A 20,858-nucleotide genomic window follows, 5' to 3' on the forward strand; every position below is an offset into this window, starting at 1 on the left:
TTTGAAGAGTCAAAGGTTACCCATTCCTGGTATAATCGTTACACAATTATTCCTTTCCTAGAGCAAAGGCTGAGTTTGATATATTTCACGTATTTAGAAAGAAAGCAATAGATGTTTCTTTTCAAACACAGATAGCCCCAGTGTAGAGATGGGGGTATTTGTATATGAATATCTCCTCACAAGTGGCGTTAATGAGGATCCAGCCCCATGAGGCCTGATGGCCCACTCACTGATCTGCCATGGATATGGATCGCGTGATTCTACCAATCGATCTGCAGAGCATTATCCGCTCACCACTCCTGGCAGGAGGACAAGCCTCACTGCAAGGTCGAAGAGAGGCAAGCGGATAGCGCACTGCGGAACGATTGGTAGAATTGTGCAGTCCGCGTCTGCGGTGGATCGGTGAGTGGACCTTCCGGCCCCATGGGGCTGGACCTTCATTAATGTAACCTGTATGGTGATATTCATCAAATACCCCCATCTCTACTCCAGAGCAATATCAAAAGAACATAAACCAGGGAAACCACAAAATAAACAAGCTTTTGAAGCACTGCAACAAGGTGAGCATTGCAGATAGCAAGGTGTTGTTGAAGGTGCACTAGAGTTATGCCTCTGATATTGTAAAGTGGAGCAAATCAACATTTTATAAGAAGATTCGAAACATGGGGACAGCTGAAACAAATGAACGAACGAACGAACGAACGAACGAACGAACGAACGAACGAACGAACGAACTAACTAACTAACTAACTAACTAACTAACTAACTAACTAACTAACTAACTAACTAACTAGGCTTCAAACTGACAGCAAATTTGCTACATTTATAGCAGGCAATCTGCTCTCGCTCTGTGCCCCCAAAACAGCCCTGTCAATTGCTTTGCTTGGGTGAGAAGTGGTTAACTGGTGAAAAATGGAGCCAGGTTCTGGGATACCCTTGTTTGTTATCTCTTTGTGAATGGTAGTGAGCACAAGAGGGTATCCTGCAGACTATCTTGACTTCTGACATGGGTGTCATCAACATTCAGGCTGCCCTTCACTATGTAAAGCTTGGCATCCTTTTTCCTGCTGACAATACGGGCACGATATTGCACAGCAATATCAAGCCATTACCTGAAGTTTTGAATCATGGATAGAGAAGAACAACATCTCACATTCATAAACTGGAGATATTGTGAAGAATTAACTTTTATAGATCAAAGGGATCCAATATCAAACAAGCAGATCCATCAGGAGCGTTTTTATATGGTATAATGCTGTGACAAGAAAATGCTTATCAGATAGATGAGCAAAGGAGAATTAAAGTTCTGGTTCTGGACTTAGTCAAAATCTGAGTAGTGTCAGGGCCAAGAAACAACCTCTTTTTCCTGAAATGACTAGACAATGAAGCCCAACGTACCAATTTGATTCCTGTTTGCTGAATAAAAGGCATTGACGACAGCAGCTCCACTTATCCACCTACAGAAAGTTAAAGAGACAAATGGAGGTGTTAATGATGACTGCACTGGCAGGAAAAAATAATAATAATCACATTAAACCACTCAGAAACTGGTTAGCAAAAATAACCCCAGTGCTTTGAATCATTTATTTACTTATTTATTATTTCCACTTCTATGTCATCCATTAGTGTTAGTGCTCTTGTCTGTGCAGTTCACAATATACAATAAATATATACAATAAGAACACAATGTAATAAATACAATAAAAATACAATAAAACAGTGGCACTAGCTGAAACAATAAACCTAGTTTTAAATAGAAATACACACATTTTGAAGAGCACAATGCATGGGTGTCTCATGGAGAAGAAAGGGAAGGCAAAGGAATGCAGTTCTGAGTTTGTTGTGTACCCTTAAAAGACCAGGAGGAGTCCAGGTCCTGAGCAGTTCAACAGGATCAAAATGAATGAGAATGAATGTTTGATGCAGAGGTTGCCTAGTTCAGGGCAAAACCAAATGTTAGTGGAAATTCATATGCCCTGTAATTATGCTATTTTCCTTCCCTCAGTGGAATTTCCTCAGTTATAAGTATCTTATCACACGTGCAAATTAAGATCATCATATGCAATTTCCAGTGCCCAGTCACAACACCGAACATACTCAATGCAAAATATGTACATGAGACAAGTCACATGCTATGACAGACATATCTCCCTTTGAAGGAGCACCTCTGCAACATATGTAATAAATGAGTTGTCTAGTCTAACCTTAAAGCAAGCACACTTGTTCAGAGTTTGTCTAGCAAAATCCTGCTATGTAGCCCAACTCAAGCAGGACTTTGCTTCTAGTTTTACTTTTCCTGCTTGGTTTGCTGCTTCCCTCCCTTCCACCAGGAAAAAAGGCACATTATGTGGCAGTGGATAATAGATGAAGGGAGGCTCCACTTGACAACATCAAAATGACAGTAGTCTTTTCTCCAATGGGATACGATACTCTAAAAAAGAGCCAAACCTCATGAGACTGCTGCAGCCTTTCCGATACACACAACTTTAGCAGAAAACATGCAGTAGCTGTTTTCAAAACAGCAAAGTGGTTGTACTTTAATAGTTAAAATACATACTCTTCCTTGTCTACTTTTTCTCTCAGCTTTTTCAGCCTTTCCTTCTGGGTGAATTTTAAGTTCTCAATCATGTTCTCAAAGTATTCTTCTTCATTGTAGTTCAACTTTTTAAAAAGAAAAAAAAAGAGAAATGGCAATTAAGAGAGAGAAAGAAAGAGAATAAATCAGACCTGTGCAGTTGCTAAGTGTTGACAGTGGGTACTTCCACATCACACAAAACAAAGAGGACACTTTTTGCATTAAAAATGCACATGGTGATTTAGTGCAAATGTAGAAATGAGTGCTACAACTAAAACGTTGGTGGTTGTGTGCTGTCAAATTGGAACTGGCTTAATTGAAACCCTAACAGGGCTTTCAAAGTAAGTGAGATATTTAAGGAGTGACTTTACCAGTTCCACAACCCCAGTGAGCTTCCATGGCTAAGTGGGGATTTGAATCCTGGTCTCCAGAGTCCTAGTCTATTGGTTTGTCCACAACACCACACTGGGAATCACTGTAACTAAAATAGGTGTTCAATAAATCTTACCATAGTGGGGTAGACTATGACTCGGTGATCCTGTGTACCTATTTAATTTACTGTCCAGATGCTCATTGTTGATGTGCATGTTGGTGGGAATTCAAGATTCCTGATGCTCTTACTTCTGAGGGGTCTTTGTCTTTAAACGGAACTCAGACTAAACAACCTTTCAAATATAGCATTGTTCTCTAACAGCCTATCAGACTGAGGACTATCCTCAGGACTATCTTGAGTGTTGAACTTGCCCTAGAAAGATGCCTGGGAAGGGGGACCCATATTACCATATTTTTCTGTGCATAAGACTATACTTTTGTCTAAAATCTTTAGACTAAAAATTGAGGATCGTCTTATACATGGAAGTAAGCTGAGGAGAGAACAAAAACAAGTGGAGGGAAAAACAGGGATCAAAGCTATCCTACAGCGCTTTGATCCCTTTCCCCCACACTTGCTAAGCCCCACTTAGATTTCTTAATTTTGGATTAGAAAAGCGGGGCTGTGAGTGTCTTATACATGGGGGCATCTTATACATGGAAAAATATGGTAATGGCCATAATAGTACAATGTAGTGTTCGCTGAAGACAACTGTAAGTATGGCTTTGTTTGCAAAGCACTTACTAATCTATCTCTTCTTTATTCTCTGCAAACATAACAGTGGGCAGAATCCCATTTTCAGAATATTCAGGCTAGCTATCAGAAAGAATTAATATTTAAACTGTCCCTCCAGTCTTAGGACTTTTCTCTGCATGTATATGGCTAGTCTTTTCTAGACTTTCACATTCTTCAATAGGGTTGAGAATTTCCAACATTCTAATATTTACTTCCATCTAAGTGTAATTCACTGGATAATCCAAAAAGTCTGCCTGTTCAATAGAATGTCTTGTAAGCCTGTTAAACAAGTCACCAATATGAGGGACAAAGTGGGACAAACATTGTCCAATTAATATGGAATGGCAGCCATTGAACTCAAGAGCATATTAATGATAAACTTGGCAGAATGATATGGTATGTAACTAGCACAGTTGTTTACCTGGATATTCCATAACATTTCTTTTTCATTCAATGTATACTTTTTGACTTTTTAGGGGAATAAATAATTTCAGGCTCTTTTCTCATAGCACTGGTATCTCATTTTACTTCTAGACTCAGAGTTTGGAAACACTGTTAGATTTAACATGTCAACATTAAAATTGTCAGCTTTCTGTTAAAGGAGAGGAATGCATATAATCATTTAAGAGCAATATTTTGAAAGTAAGAGTAAAAGATTAAACACGTTACTTTCAAAATGTTATCCTTAAGATGCATCAGTTGGCTTATCCCTGTTATTGAAAATGACAAGTTTTGAAGGTAACACGTTAGATTTAGTGTGCTATTTCCAATCTCTGTCTAGACCTGCCATGAAAAGTGGCTGTGCCATGGTACAGTTCACACTCTACAATTCTTGTTTGCTGTTTCTTAATTTAGATGTAATTACTGCTGGGAAATCCTATGATGATCTTGAACAACCCAGGAATGCCATCGTGTAAGGGGGAATGTAAATTATTTAGCCATGAGAACAGAAAATTTCATTTTCTACATCACCCTTGTCAGATCTAGTAGCATCTAGACTCAATTGCTTTGTACAAGAGAACCTGGAATTGGAAAATAATTTTTTCTTCCCCATGTAGAAGATTTAAAATGCCAGTGAAAAATAAAATCTACTGGTCTAATTCAAACTTTGGAGCATGGAACTGGCACAGGGCAGATTTCCTTCCCCACCCATAGCAGTCCTTCCAAATGTTACACAAAGATTGGTGGATCATGAAAAAATGGGGTGCACTATGATATGTGGGGAATGGATAAATCCACCAAGTTGGGTGGAGACACAGTGTACCTGCTGCCACTGAAATTATTATTTCCCACCCTGCTGCCATCCAGTTTGACTACAACTTCCACCATTACCAATCAATACTGAGGATGTAGCTCCATTGTCAGTAAGAACAACAGATAAATCAATTTAAGCATTATTTCAATTGATTTATAAAATCTGGTTTAAACAATACAGAGGTGAAATAGAATTATTTGGGCTGCAAAGAATTTTTTTTTTCAACTGGCTGTAGGGACTTTTAAAAATACCTCGCTTCTAAATTGGATCGAATTCATTTCAGTTTTGTGGCTGTGGACATTGCTGTTGATTTACTTGATGCCCCTAATGAATTTCAGCAGCATTGACACTGTGGTTTTTCTTCTTTAAAAAAAATTCCTACAGAAATGTTTAGCGATGCATTACTTAGTGCGTTGTCACTGTGAAAAATTGAAAAAGATGAATTAATCCATCAATTTTTTGAAGTATCACTTTTTTAAAAAGTCAAACAGCTTACAAAAAGCATGCCCCCAAAACAGAAAGGAAATGAATTGATTCACCAGTGTAACCACCAAAACCGGTTTTAAATTCCAGAAATTAAATTGAATTTCTGTCAAAGTGAACATGGGTACCAATTTATATACCATGTAACTTGAGCCTGATATATAGATATATAGGAGGCAGGATTGTACAGGAGGCAGCAACAAAAACCACCCCAAAGAAAAGGAAATGCAAGAAAGAAAAGTGGCTGTCCAACGAGGCCTTAGAAATAGCAGAGAGGAGAAGGGAAACAAAATGCAAGGGAGATAGGGAAAGTTACAGAAAATTGAATGCAGACTTCCAAAGAATAGCAAGGAGAGACAAGAGGGCCTTCTTAAATGAACAATGCAAAAAATAGAGGAAAATAACAGAAAAGGAAAAACCAGAGATCTGTTCAGGAAAATTGGAGATATTAGAGGAACATTTTGTGCAAAGATGGACATGATAAAGGACAAAAATGGGAGGGACCTAACAGAAGCAGAAGACATCAAGAAGAGGTGGCAAGAATACACAGAGGAATTATATCAGAAAGATTTGGATATCCCAGACAACCCAGACAATGTAGTTGCTGACCTTGAGCCAGACATCCTGGAGAGTGAAGTCAAGTGGGCCTTAGAAAGCCTGGCTAACAACAAGGCCAGTGGAGGCGATGGCATTCCAGTTGAACTATTTAAAATCTTAAAAGATGATGCTGTTAAGGTGCTACATTCAATATGCCAGCAAGATTGGAAAACTCAACAGTGGCTAGAGGACTGGAAAAGATCAGTCTACATCCCAATCCTACAGAAGGGCAGTGCCAAAGAATGCTCCAACTACTGTACAATTGCACTCATTTCACACGCTAGCAAGGTTATGCTCAAAATCCTACAAGGTAGGCTTCAGCAGTATGTGGACCGAGAACTCCCAGAAGTACAAGCTGGATTCCGAAGGGGCAGAGGAACTAGAGACCAAATTGCTAACGTGCGCTGGATTATGGAGAAAGCCAGAGAGTTCCAGAAAAATATCTACTTCTGCTTCATTGACTATGCAAAAGCCTTTGACTGTGTGGACCACAGCAAACTATGGCAAGTCCTTAAAGAAATGGGAGTGCCTGACCACCTTATCTATCTCCTGAGAAACCTATATGTGGGACAGGAAGCAACAGTTAGAACTGGATATGGAACAACTGATTGGTTCAGAAATTGGGAAAGGAGTACGACAAGGCTGTATATTGTCTCCCTGCTTATTTAACTTATATGCAGAATACATCATGCAGAAGGCTGGACTGGAGCAACCCCAAGCCGGAATTAAGATTGCCGGAAGAAATATCAACAACCTCCGATACCACTCTGATGGCAGAAAGTAAGGAGGAATTAAAGAACCTTGTAATGAGGGTGAAAGAGGAAATGGTCTGAAACTCAACATCAAAAAAACTAAGATCATGGCCACTGGTCCCATCACCTCCTGGGAAATAGAAGGGGAAGATATGGAGGCAGTGACAGATTTTACTTTCTTGGGCTCTATGATCACTGCAGATGGAGATAGCAGCCACGAAATTAAAGACACCTACTTCTTGGGAGGAAAGCGATGACAAACCTTGACAGCATCTTAAAAAGCAGAGACATCACCTCGCCAACAAAAGTCCGAATAGTCAAAGCTATGGTTTTTCCTGTAGTCATGTATGGAAGTGAGAGCTGGACCATAAAGAAAGCTGACTGCCGAAGAATTGATGCCTTTGAATTGTGGTGCTGGAGGAGGCTCTTGAGAGTCCCCTGGACTGTAAGGAGAACAAACCTATCAATTCTAAAGGAAATCAAACCAGAGTGCTCACTGGAAGGACAGATCCTGAAGCTGAGGCTCCAGTACTTTGGCCATCTCATGAGAAGAGAAGACTCCTTGGAAAAGACTTTGATGTTGGGAAAGTGTGAAGGCAAGAGGAGAAGGGGACGACAGAGGATGAGATGGTTGGACAGTGTCATCGAAGCAACCAACATGAATTTGACACAACTATGGGAGGCAGTGGAAGATAGGAGGCCTGGCGTGCTCTGGTCCATGGGGTCACGAAGAGTCGGACACGACTAAAAGACTAGACGACGATGAGACGATATAAAAGTCAGAACTGGAATCAATTCAAATTCCAAGTGGGACTGCACCCTTAGTCAGAAGCACAGAACTGTAGAGTTGGAAGGCATCTCAAAGGCTATTCATCCACACAGGAATCCATAAGCAAAAGCATCCTTGATGGATGGTTATCCAACATGCCCATTGCTGTGTTTTGCTTGTGGTGATGCAGACTGTAAACAGACACAACTGGAGAGCAGCAGGTTGGGGAAGTTGGATTTAGATGTCACATTTGTTGCTGTTTCTTGCAATGTCTTTCCTTGTGTACTTACATCTTTGTATTCTGCATTCAGCTTTGCAGTGTCTGTCATGATCTCATCAGGGTAGCCGATTCTTTCTTTAATTGCTGTTGCCTTAAAAACAATAACGACAGTGGTCTCAAATGAATGGGAATCAAACTGGACCTTCAGACATCCTCCAGTTGGCCAGGAAAGTCTGACACACTTATGAGGCTCTTCAATCTGTTATTCTAAGTTTCACAAAACAGAGCCATGCAGTAAACCAGGCCACCCAGCAGCTGAACATTTCTTACTCAATGGCAGTTTCAGTGTTTTCATTAGAAGCAATCAAAAGCTGAGGAGCTGCTTGAGAATCCTTTTTGACATGTCCAATATATAAATGCCACCACAAATATATCAGCACTGCCAGTTCATTCCTCACTAACACATTAACCCAACCCAGGCAAACTAAAGCGCTTAAGTGTAACTGATTTCAGTGAATTGGAATGGTTGAGGATGTGTTCAAATATTTCTCACTAAAATTCAGAGAACTGGAAAGTCTTGGCTTTGGCTGGGCCCTCATCTTTACTTCTGCAGTCCTGGATGATCTAAGACACCTTCCAGAGAGCTGTTAATTACAGTCACCAATACAGAAATTGTAAGAAAGCATGTGTCTCAAGTTTGCACATATAGTCCATATTTAAATGAAAGAACTTAAAGTTAAAACATGCTGTTATTTTGGCCTTATAGCTTTGCCTTTTGCCCCAGTCACTGCTAGAATGCTGTCCACTATTGAATGCAGCCCTTGGAATGAAACAGGTTCCATACCTTTGGCCTGGGGGATTTCAGTCAGTATGTATGTGCATTCCAAACATGGCATTCTTGCATTCTCTGTGCTTGCTCATTTTTATTTCAGCAGACCTGCTGCTGGAGATGCTTTAAGTGATTAAAATGATATTAAAGCTGATTACTATCAGCATCCAATGTTCCTATGATTTGATGCCGTTATTTTCCCTTTTAGATATCCTGTAATTTTGCTTTAAATTTGTTTTAATGTTTTAATTGTATTCCTATTTATGTCTGAATTTTATTGTTAGCAGCCACAAGTGCCATGTTTAGGCAGAAAGGTGAGATGGAGCTTGAATCAATCAATAATTGTCCAGTTATGTCACCAGCTTCCAAAATCAGTGGTAATTTAACCATGTCCAGTTTTCAAGTCATGTGAGATATTTACCTTATGTGCTGCTTTGGGCTTATGGTGACTCTAGTGTGGTGAGTAGGCTGGATGAGAGTAACTGTTCTAAGGTCCTGGATATCTATAGGTGTGTGTGGTAGTTAGAATTCCCCCCTGTAGTTCAGAGCGGTGCACTAGTGCTCTCTAGAACAGCTGTTTTTAATGGGGGGGGACATATGGCTCTCTGGGTCCCCCTGGCACATTTGAAGAAGGCACAGACTAGAAACAATTCTTCACACACCACCTTATAAGGTTTGTCATGTGACATAATACAATCTTGATTCTACCTATAGTTATTTCATGTTGTGTTTTATGACCATGGTGAAAAAAAGAGATTGAGAATGGCTGCTCTGGAAAATAATTCTTAGGAATTAAACAGATTACACATCTCAGCATACAGCGGGACAGAGCTACGGCAGTTCAACTGGTATAAAACTGATACAACCCTCTTAGATGTAGGCTTGAATTCAGGAAATCATAAATGCAAAGCATATACTCTGCCTCTGAGATATGGACCCATCATCCTGCTTCTTCTCAATGATGGAAGGCTTTGGGAGGTCACTGTCTCCATTCTTATTTAAAGTGACTTTTCAGGCTCTGCCTCGATCTCTTTCATTTAGTCAGCTGATGCATTTACTTAAAAACCACTCTTCCAGGCTATCTTTTCTATTTTACATATACTCAAGGAATGGCAGGTATGCAAAAGTAATTGTTGCAGGGAATTGTTCATGTGTCTACCAGTTTCTATGAGGTAAAAAAAAAACCCTTAACTATCATGAATTGTGCTGTGGAGAAGACTGTGTCCGCTGTTCTCACAAATGATCCATTGCCGTGAATAACTTTGACTGGTCTGCTCTTCTATCCAGATTTTATGTAAAGAAAATAATTACAACATTTCTCCCAAAGCATACTTACCTTTTCTTCTGCTTTCTTTTTGGTTTCAGCATCCATCCAAGTGAGTTCTTCCAGTGTGTGTATAAATACCTCACGGATTTGTGCAATCATCTCTTGTACCTGGGAATGTAGACAATGCAGTAAAATTAAGGCTGCAGTCATATACCCACTTCAGTGGCAGTAAGCCCTGATGGAATGTACTTCTGGACATTATCCTGATAATCAGTAGAGATGGGCACAAACCAAACTGCAACCCAGAAAAACTGATAATCTGGGCTGGTTCATGGGCGCATGCACAGAGGCTGCAACCCAGCTCCTCTGGCTGACTTCCCTGCTGCCACCGCTGCCTCTCCAGGTGGTCTGTGGAGGCAATGGTGGCAGTGGAATGGCCAGTCAGAGGAGCTGGGTCCCAGCCTCTGCACATGCACCCGCAACTTCTGTTTCCATGGCAACTAGCTGGTTAGTGGGCACATGCGCAGAGGCAGCCAGCTCCTCTGGTTGGCTTCTTCACCACCACCACTTGATGGCACTTGATAGTATTGGTAAGGGCAGCAGTGGCAGGTAGGCCAGGCAAGGGGGAGGCAGAGATGGGCTTAAACCACCACAAACAACGAACCAGTTTGTTTTCTGGGAGATTCATGGCGGTTTGTGGTTAACCCCAAACCATCAAACACTGCCATTTTTCTGGTTGCTGAGTGCATGTGAGTATAAAATAGTATGAGCTGCTAAGGGAGTGCATGCCCCTTGTGGCTTCTTTTTGCTAGTTGCCTATGTGGTGACATAGAGATTTTACTCTTTGGTTCTTTGTTTAACTGACCAAATGACTGCTGCTTGGTCAGCAATATTGTGTAACAATATTTGAAGTTTATCTGAATTAGGATGCCTTTACAGGTTTCATTATTTGGGTATTAAGACAAGTTTAGTCAGGGAAGGGACCCATAAGACAGAGAGAGGTAATTCTTAGTAGAGTAGTATCTTCCTTTGTTCTGTAGAAAATTCACAAAGGATGGACTCTTCAGGGGAAGGATTTGGACAGAAATTATCATTTCTCTTCTCACTCCCAAAGGAATGTGCTGGTTTGGTCTGTGTACAGTTTAGGGATACCATGGACTGGCAGAAAGACAAACAACTGGGTGCTAGATCAAATCAACCCAGTACAGTGGGGTCTCGACTTACGAACTTAATCCGTATTGGAAGGCAGTTCTCAGGTCGAAAAGTTCGTAAGTTGAATCTGCATTTCCCATAGGAATGCATTGAAAACCATTTAATCCGTATCTGCTCTTTTCGTCCATAGAAACTAATGGGAAGCTGCTATTTTGCCTTCTGCCACTAGAGGGGGATATTTTTTAACCTAACTTAGCTTTAAAAAAAAGGGAAAAAAAGAGTTCGTAACTCGAATCTAAGTTCGTAAGTCGAGTCCATATATTCCTATGAGAGCGGTTCGCAAGTCAAAACATTCGTATGTCGAGACGTTCGTAAGTCGAGACCCCACTGTACTCTCTCTAGAAGCACAAATGATGAAAGTGAGACTATTATACTTTGAGCACATCATGAGAAGACAAGAATCAATGGAACATTTGGTAATGCTAGGAAAACTTGAGGGTAACAAGAAAAGGGGAAGAGCTATTATGAGATAGATTGACTCAATCAAGGAATTCAGGCCTTGGGTTTGCAAGAACTAATGATAGAAGGTCACTCATTCATAGGATTGCCGTGCTGGGGTTGACTTCAGGGCATATAACAACAACAACATGGTTTGCATAAAAGCAGTGGCTTGAATTTATTATAGCTAGGTAAGACTGAGGGAAAGTTCTCCACATTGATAGATAATATTTGAACAATATCTCCCTTGAAAATCAATGGAGAAGGAATAAACTTTGGGACATTCATTGAAATGATTAACTGATAGCTCTCACGTATGATCTGCAGACAGACATGTTGACAGACAGAAAGACACACACAATGTATATACACACACACACACACACACACACACACAGAGAGAGAGAGAGAGAGAGAGAGAGAGAGAGAGAGAGAGAGAGAGAGAGAGAGAGAGAGAGAGAGAGAGATAAAACACATCGGAAAAATACCATAAACCTCAAACAATCCTGTTCTAAAGCTGTCTGGATAGCTCAGTGGTTTAGGTATCTGACTGATGAGTTCGATTCACTACTGTCCAGGAGAAAAGTCAGCCTGTGTAGCCTTGGGCAAGCTGCACAGTCCTAGGATGCCCCAGGGAAAAGGGAATGGTAAACAACTTCTGTGTATTATCTACTTGTAAAACCCTGGAAAGGGTTGCCATAAGTCAGAATTGACTCGACAGCACATAATGATGACTCCTGTTCTAAAGAAACGAAGCCCAAAACCAAGTTCAAACTACAGAAGTTCAGACTGAAGAAAACTCAGGGTTGGGCCTACCATCAGAGAAAGAGGACATCTATTCTAGCTGTTCCTCCTAAGCCCCTCTGCCCTTCCATTATCTTAGAGTTACCATTAACTTGGCCTGCAACCGTCAGCTATGGTGGAGGATGATATCCCATTGTCAGTGCTAACAACTGCTAATCTAATCAGCTTTTACAGAAAGAATTGGTATAAAGGAGCAACCATCTTAACTTCTGTCTCTGGAGACAAATTTGTCTTGGATTGGCCCTGGGAAAATGTTGGCATTCTCACCACTTGGATGATTTTGGGTTATATAATAGGTGGAACATATGCATTTATCCCCCAGAAAAACAAGGAACAGGACTTGAAAGTGTTAAATCCTTGTACTAAAACTCTCAGAATCACCAGTCACCAAGCTAGCCAGAGTTGCTGTGAGTTGCAAACCAAAATGTTAAATTTTCTAAGCTCTAACAAGGAGCATCCTGAAAGCATGTAATCTCTAAAGGATGCACCATATGCCAGGTGGAAGAGAAATCTCTTCCTTCGAGTAGTTGAGTTATAATCCCTTCTAACCATCGGCTTATGTGTGGAGCTCTCAGTCCCCAAATGGACATTACCTACTGCTCTGTTTATGGAGGTCCTTCGCATGTTTGTGTAAGTAAACTTCCCACCTCCCACTGGCCATCTGTTAATCAGGAAGAAGACAGGATTATAAACTGGGTAAACAGTGCCTCTTCTTCCATGAACCTATGGATTGAGAATCATTGTGATTCACCATAGACTTACAGATATATGGAGATCTACTATTCTTATTTTGACCTTCCTTATTGAAATAAATTTATGTATAAATGTGAACTGCAATGGTTTGCTCCATAACATCAGCGAAAACAATTATGATGCAGCATTTGAAAACACACTTTCAAATTGGTCTGAAGATGATAAAAGGAATAAATTAACTATGCTTATGTTGAGCTACATGTCCGTAGTCCCCCTTTTCCTTTTACCAATGTTAAATCAAATTGTGTTCCCATTCCTGTAATCTCCTGTCTTTTAGCACCTTCTTTCTAAAACATGCAGTGACTTAATCTTCATCATTAGCTAATAACTTGGCTTGCTGTCCTGGATGAGCTACATAATCCTATCATTAGTCTGACTGCAAAAAGATATTACATTCTTCCAGATTCCTTAACCTAATTTTCAAAACTGTTGTGTAAAATGAAAAGGTTTGTTCCCCTTTTGCTGGCAAACATGTTGCCTTCGCTAATGACTGCCAGATTGATAAAGCTTCATTCCTTGTAGCTAACTAGAACAGGCTAAGGACTAGTTTGGAGACTGGTCATTTATGGATTGCCATAAATCCAGGGTGACTTGACAACACACAACAACAGCAGCAATAACAACAACCACAACCACTACATTAGTTTTTAAAAGGTGATTTTTTTTGTAACAACCAGGCTTTGGAAAAGTTGCTTTTTTCAGATTATAATGTGGTTGTGCTGGCAAAGCTTTTTTTGGGAACTGTAATCTAAAATGGTAACCTCTCTCTTGCAGAGTGGTGTTGCATGAAGCTACTATCTGGTCTTTTTTGCTAAGCATTTCTATAAGATCAGGATTGGAACATCTGCAAAAGGAATGTAACAATATAAGGTTATGGCAGGGGGTTAAAATTAGTCAAACAATCTGCTTTCCTTCTGTGATAATTCATGTCAAAGAACAATCTGGATTGCATCTATTGTTATATGAACAATTTTCTGGTCTGGAAAGGGAACTTTTCTGGTCCTTTAGCACCTCACTCCTTACCCTAAATCTGTTAATTCCAAGGCAGACCTTTGAGGCATCTCCTCTGCTGACAGTATTCAAAGGTAGAATCTGGTCTAGAATTAAGGTATGATGGCATACTCAGATGCATGGCTATTGCTGTTGCCTGTTATTAGTCTATTTTGCACTGGAGATGGGAGCAACTTCAATCTACAGAAGACAGAAACAATGGAGTTCCTCTGGGTTGGTGTTATTCTGATCCCAGTGTGTCACTTCCCTATGTCCCATTTCAAGCTCTACTGGAGAAAGCAGCAATGTGGAATGCTTCCAAGGAGATGGTATGTCTGCGCTTTGATTTCAAAGCAGTAATTTGATAACGCTCAACAGTAATCTGAAGGTCTGTTGCAGGACTGGATAAACTGTAGCCCTTGGGCTTTGTGCACCCCATGAGCCTTCCTTTCAGTTCTTCCAAAGACTTTAAGTCACTTTGAGTTTGAAAAAAAGGACCCACAGTCCTGAAAGAGGGAGGGGGTTGCCCCTTCATACCTCTGAATTGGTACAACTCCTTTTAACCCCAAAATTAGAGGTGCCATAATTGGGGTGGTCCCAAGATCTTTGGAAGTTGCACACTCTTAGTCTATTGAAATACCCCACATATGGAACATTTAAACTTACCATGTGTTTACTCTCTCCAGCAAATGCTTCTGCAACATACAGCCTCCCTACAGCATTCTCCATGTTGCCATTGACGTAATTTGCACAGCGGCGCCAAATAGCAGTGTCTGAGGTTGTGCCGTACAGCACCTGTTCAGTGTAAACATTACAGGCATTAATTACATATTTAGCAATATAAACAAGCTCATGCAAGCAGGGGAGAAACTCCACACCCACACTGAATCCTTCTTAATTACTGCTAATAGATTGATGCAAATGGAAATGAAGTGATATTTAAAGATGATCATAGGTTACTGAAGCATATATAAATCTCTCTCCTGTTCCTCTTTCCTATCTGAAATGCTCTTCCTATCGGAACAATTTGAAAGTGGGAAGTACACTGTATCCACACAGCAGGATTGAAATATGCAGTTGTACTTTTATTATCTATGCACAGTTTTCAAAGAACATAGAAGATGCAGTCTGAGATAGTAATTCACTCAAAGCTGTATTCTACCCATCCTAGTCTACAGGGTCTCTTGGGAGGGATGAAATGGCTGGACCCCCCAACAGATAAAAAGGATCAAGGACTTGACTTAAGGAAGCAACAGATGTTGCCTTGGATCTTTCTTTACTCCAGAGCTGAATCTGCTGCTTACTCTTTCATAATAATATGTGGGGAAATCAGTTAGTTTTCCTTCAGAATTTTTATATCTCAGGATCTTTCATTCTCTAATTTTCATTTGCAAATTATGGTGAACCCTGAAACAAAATTGTCCTCCAGCCAAATTCAATAGGTAGAGCTGTCCCAACAATGGAGAAGACCATGTTATGCCTGTCTGCCATATAGATGCCAATGAAGAGGATACCAGAAAAAAAAAGGGGGGGGGGGAAGAAAAGCTGACTTTCAGTAATCTCAAGGGTGCATAGCCAGGGATGAAAACCTTGACATCAGAAACAAGTTAAGTTTTGATTGGGAAAAAAACTATCCATTTCAGTTTATCCCATACACAAGTATTTCAAATCTCAAATTCTGCCCACTGAAACTAGGAAGGAATCTGAATATTTAATAAATCCTAAAAAGAAGAAGAAGTTGGAACAAAACTCTCATCCGCTTTGATTTAGGAGATCTCCCTTGTTTTCCCAGATTCTTTTATAGTCACTTTCAGGATATGGAAGAAGCAGCACTCATTGTTACACTGAAAACTGCAGAAATTAGCTCTGACAAGCCATGAAATTTATAAAAGAACTGACTTGCAGAGAAGAGGTGTCATACTGATGTCTCTTCCCTACAGAAAGAGCTCAGAGTCAATTTCACACATCTGCATGTAAACCTTTACAATTGGATAAATCCTTGGTCCAACTCAGTATTGTTTCTCCTAGCAGGGAATGGGAGAGAACTAAAACAAGGCAATTCAGAGTCTGTCTTCATTAGCTTTGCTGAACGAGGTGAGGAGAAGCCTAGATTTGCACTAGGCAGTAATAGAGAAAAATAATGCAGTACTCTTGACAATATAATTCCCTTCCACTGACAAGCATCCTCCTCAGGTTACACAACCCATTCTGGGCCTTTTGTGATTTACATCTTGAAAAATATATCACTAGAGAGGTGATATAGTTTGTTCCAAGAAAGATTTGATCTCTCAGAGGATGGCAATATAGGAAATGATCTGGAATGTCCCTACCTTAGTTTATTGTTTCCTTCTGCATCATGTATGCAAAGCCTCTGATCTGAAGGAGACGAAGCCAATGCAGGCCAAATCATAGATATCAGGGGCCATCTCTTTCAATCTAACTTTCTGCAACTTGGTGGTGTCCAGATGTTGAACTTTCAAAATCTCTGGCTGATATGGTTATGCTGACTGAGGTTGAATAGAGTAAGCACAAGGTGTATTGGGTGCATGGCAAGATGGCAGTAGACATCAAATATGTAGATTCCTTATTTCTGGTGCTTCTCTAATATGCACCAATATGGCCTGTGGCAAATCTGGAGAATTCTTGTCCTACACAGACTTTCACTGTGGAATGAAGATAAGATGCTGTATCTGCTTCATGATTATTGAGCCGCAGATATGCTGCATGTATCCATGTCTTCTATAACTTAGTATTCCCACCACAGGATAATGGTGGCTGAGGGCACTGTTATCAAGGCCAGAGAAATTATGTCCTCTTTCTCTGAAACTTTCTTGAAAGTTTACTACATCTTTCTTTCCTCACACTTGTCAGTTCTCTTAACCTTGTGTCTAAAGTCCTGTAAGTAATCATTTATGAAATTCCATCCTTTGGACAAAATGAAAGGCACAGAAAAGGAACAGGTTGTATTTTGACCCTGATAAGTCTATAAAGAATGAGGAAGAGAGGAAAACTCTTTGGATAAGTATTATCAGCAAAGCTGGAAAAGAACAGCTTGCTGCTAAGCTAACTCCTCTGAAGACTGCATTGTTCCAGTATTTGTTTTTGCTGTTGTTGCTTCCCTCCTCTGTGATTTAGTGCTGCAAAGGAGTATCTGAATGGAACAAGTCCAACCTTTGACTTCTATATGTTTTTTTCATACTCGGAAATACAGTCATAATCATGTCCTCAGCCAGGACATGATGAACTTCTTTTCATCCATCAAAATATTAAGCTCTAACTCCACACTTCAAATATCTGGGATTTAAGTAGCACTTAGCAGTCACTGGATAGCACCCTGCATTTGTAACATAATAGACAACAGTGATATTGGATTTGAGATGTTGAATTACAAATTCCAGCATTTTTATGTAATGTTAGTTGACTTGGGCAGTTTTCTATTCTTTTTTCTTTTTAAAGTGAAAGAAAAAAAATGATATGAATAACATAAACAACATTGATATTCTGTTGGAAGTTTATCTGTGGCCCCACAAAACACAGGCCACAGCAGAAACATGCGAGCAACTGTTTGAATACATATTTCTGTTCAAAACTTACAGACCTGTTTTCTCCAGGGTGGACAATCCTGCTGCATACAACGGGTGTACGAACACTGCACATTTTTATGCCACTCTCATTGCCACGTGTGCATTCTATGGAATCCTGGGATTCATAGATTCATGAGGTACTTAACATGATCTGCCAGAGAGCTCTAACGTGGGGCAGGGTACTCCACCAATATCCTCTAGTACAGAATGTTAACTGTCTCACCACAACAATCCCCAGGATTCCATAAAACAGTTGAAGCACTATAAAACTCTGTAGCTTTGTGATATAGGTACACTTGGTAACTGGAATCCTGTTGCACAATTTTCTGCTGTGCAACATGGATGACATCACCAACCATAGCTGTTTGGAGAGAATTAAACGTTTCTTATTCTATGTATGTTCCAGGGGTCCTTAGAGATCCTTTTCATCCTGAAGAAGTCTTGGTAGCCACAGAACTGGCAGCAGGTGACTGTTTTAATGCCTGAAAATTGGGAATCTTAAGATTTAAATATCAAGCAAAACAGCAGATTCCTGCACCTTACGGAAATTACTCCTTGTGTCCTTATAATCGCGGCTTAGACTGTTTACCATATCCATTATGTATCGCCAGCTCATGTAGTTCTGAATTTCTCTGCATTGGAAAATAGAAAGAAGGAGAAGCTGATCATGTTTCTACAATTGCAACTACAGAACATATTAGCCACTTTAAAAAAAATAAAAAATAAAAGATCTATTTAGCATACCTACCTAGCAGTGTATTTACTAATGACAGATTTCAATTTGGTTAGATATTCTGGAGCATAAACAATCACATTTTCTGTATCTTGAATGTTAATTCCTACTGATGACATTATGTTATTTATGAAGGTCGCCCAGTTGAATTGCTGTGGAGGGAAAGGATATTTGCATTATAGACATGCCCAACATATCATGTTAATAGATCAAAAGTTCTAAGAAACCTCACCCTCTATGATCCAAGAGTGCCTTCTATCTCACAGAAAGATTTATGCTCTGATTGCCTCTTGCATGAGGACCTATATTACATTTTTAGCCTGCCAACTTTCGAAAGGCTCACAGCAAAAGAAGCAAAAATAATCCAAAAGTGATGCAGCATTCTCAAATAACAGATCTCCAGAGGCAGTCAAAATAGAAACTGTGGCCAATTGCCTTACTGTGAGTGGTTCCTTTTTAAAATGCTTCTTGCCCAGAGGGAATCCAATAAGCACTAATGCAAGCAGAGAACCCCTCTGTTGCAGTGGATGATCTCCAGAGTGGGCCACTGCAAATCAGAGAGGCCAAAGCAAATGCAGAGCATAGTGGTTAAGAATCTTTTAACACTCCATACTTTTAAACAGGTGTATATTGTTTAAAATTGAAATTGTTTTGAAACATCAAGCATTCCAAGAGATCCAGCAGTACTGTTACATCATTGAAATAGAGCATATCATATGCCAGTTATTTTTCAGGAGGCAGGTGTTTCCAACACAAGCAGTGAAACCGTGTCAAGTAATAACAGAAGAAATTTGTGTGATGTGCCAAATGCATGATTCTCACTGTCAACAGTTTTCACACACCTAGATTACAAGAGAATCCAAACTTCCAGATACCTTTGAGCATTGGCATCTCTCAATTTAGAAATTAAATCAGGTTCAGTGCAATCATCAGATTAAGCCATACATATACTTTTGATACTGGGCAAATGGATATTATATCATCTGTGAGGAAAGCCCTGTTTCCTACAAACCTTTATGGTTAAAATGAAGAAGGGAGGAAAATTATGCAAATCCTTTACATCACATGTTACAGTACTTTGTACAAGAAACAGGTAAAGCATAGAGATGTTTACTCTCTCATCCATTAACACTAAATCCCCTGACTTCCAGGGCAGTGAGTGAGGGAATCAGTATTTAAGTTGTATGAATATAAGTTATTTCAGGACAAAATGCAAAATATATTTTATTTTATCTGAGTGTTTGCTTGTCTATCCATCTACCCACCCATCAAAATCCATTAGTGTCTGCAATAAGCAGACACTGAAACCTTGTTGTATAACTTATAGCTCCAGATAGGTAATGATATCACCAGCTGAGGATTATAGTTGGTACCGGGATCTCAAAAACTTGCACAGTTTCTGTGGTTGTATAATTTACTTAAGATATTATGGTGTTTACAACAGTTATAGAAAGAATAATTTTAAAAAATACTAAGGAAGCAGTCTGATTATTATACAATAATGCAAATGTAGAAGAATGTGGCACCTTTATTAGACCACCAAAAATAAAACAATTAATGCAAGCTTTCAAGTGTTAACACAATCCTTTCATCATGCATACACCAATAGCTTGTAGTGCAGAAAAATTATAAATAATTGTCCCAGAAATTCATGGTAAATGTTGAGTTTAAAGCTAGTTACAGACAGGCTGTGGTAGTGTTATTTAATGATTCAACCTGGTAATATGGGGTTGGAAATTTCCACTCGGCATTCAGAAAGTATTCTGTACCATTTGATCTTGTGTTTTTCACTGGATAGTTACTGTAAAAAGAATCCTTTGCAAGTAGCTAGGGGAAAAATATTCAATTGGTAGATAAGAATAACCATCTGTGAAGCAATTCAACATGAGTCTTGGCCAAAAGACAATAAACTAAGGTGAATTAGCTTTAATTTCAGGTTAATGAGCTGTAAAACAATAAAAGAGCACAAGTCTAACTCCCTTACATTGGTATAATTCTTAAATTATCTTTTTTATGTTAGACACAACCATTGAGATTTAGACAAACTGAAGGACTGGCCCAGCCATGTTCAGGAAGAAAATGGCATCCAGTTCAGACCAGAACCACATTTTGCAAAAAAATAATAAAAATTAGATGCCTTTTTAAAAAAAATCTTGCTTTTTGGATTGAGTCTTTGAAATCTGATATCACACTTTGGTGTATGAAACTTAACATGCAAATTTAACATTTAACTCAATGGACGTTCCTACCCATTCAAAGGATGCTTCCCAGTTGTCCCAATGAAAAAATGAGTGCAGTTTATGATGTCCTGCCACAAGTTGCCTGTTAAAAGTGGATTGCTAATTGCTGCTGTCAAACATTGACTGCTGCTGAGCCACTGAAGGCAAATGCTGGTGCTGAACATTCAGCGTAAGGATCCATGTGAATATCCTAGTTGGACAACACTCTGAGATGTGGAAGTCTCTCTGCTACTGCCCTTATGTGTAGTACTG

The 20,858-nt window shown here is 39.6% G+C and overlaps 1 protein-coding gene across 3 annotated transcripts in view; it reads right to left on the minus strand.

The window, feature by feature from the left end:
* Positions 1 to 20,858, minus strand: part of MME (membrane metalloendopeptidase) — an 81,546-nt gene that overhangs the window by 15,932 nt on the left and 44,756 nt on the right. For all 3 annotated transcript variants that reach the window (XM_020781934.3, XM_020781935.3, XM_020781932.3), the window contains exons 11-17: positions 18,382 to 18,518; positions 18,172 to 18,265; positions 14,716 to 14,844; positions 9,922 to 10,020; positions 7,827 to 7,907; positions 2,558 to 2,661; positions 1,399 to 1,457 (exon numbers count right to left, since the gene is read on the minus strand). In XM_020781934.3, coding sequence (XP_020637593.3) covers positions 1,399 to 1,457; positions 2,558 to 2,661; positions 7,827 to 7,907; positions 9,922 to 10,020; positions 14,716 to 14,844; positions 18,172 to 18,265; positions 18,382 to 18,518 — 703 coding nt within the window. The remainder of the gene's footprint in view (positions 1 to 1,398; positions 1,458 to 2,557; positions 2,662 to 7,826; positions 7,908 to 9,921; positions 10,021 to 14,715; positions 14,845 to 18,171; positions 18,266 to 18,381; positions 18,519 to 20,858) is intronic.

The sequence above is a fragment of the Pogona vitticeps genome, chromosome 3 (genome assembly GCF_051106095.1).
Source record: "Pogona vitticeps strain Pit_001003342236 chromosome 3, PviZW2.1, whole genome shotgun sequence".
NCBI classification, from domain to species: Eukaryota; Metazoa; Chordata; class Lepidosauria; order Squamata; family Agamidae; genus Pogona; species Pogona vitticeps.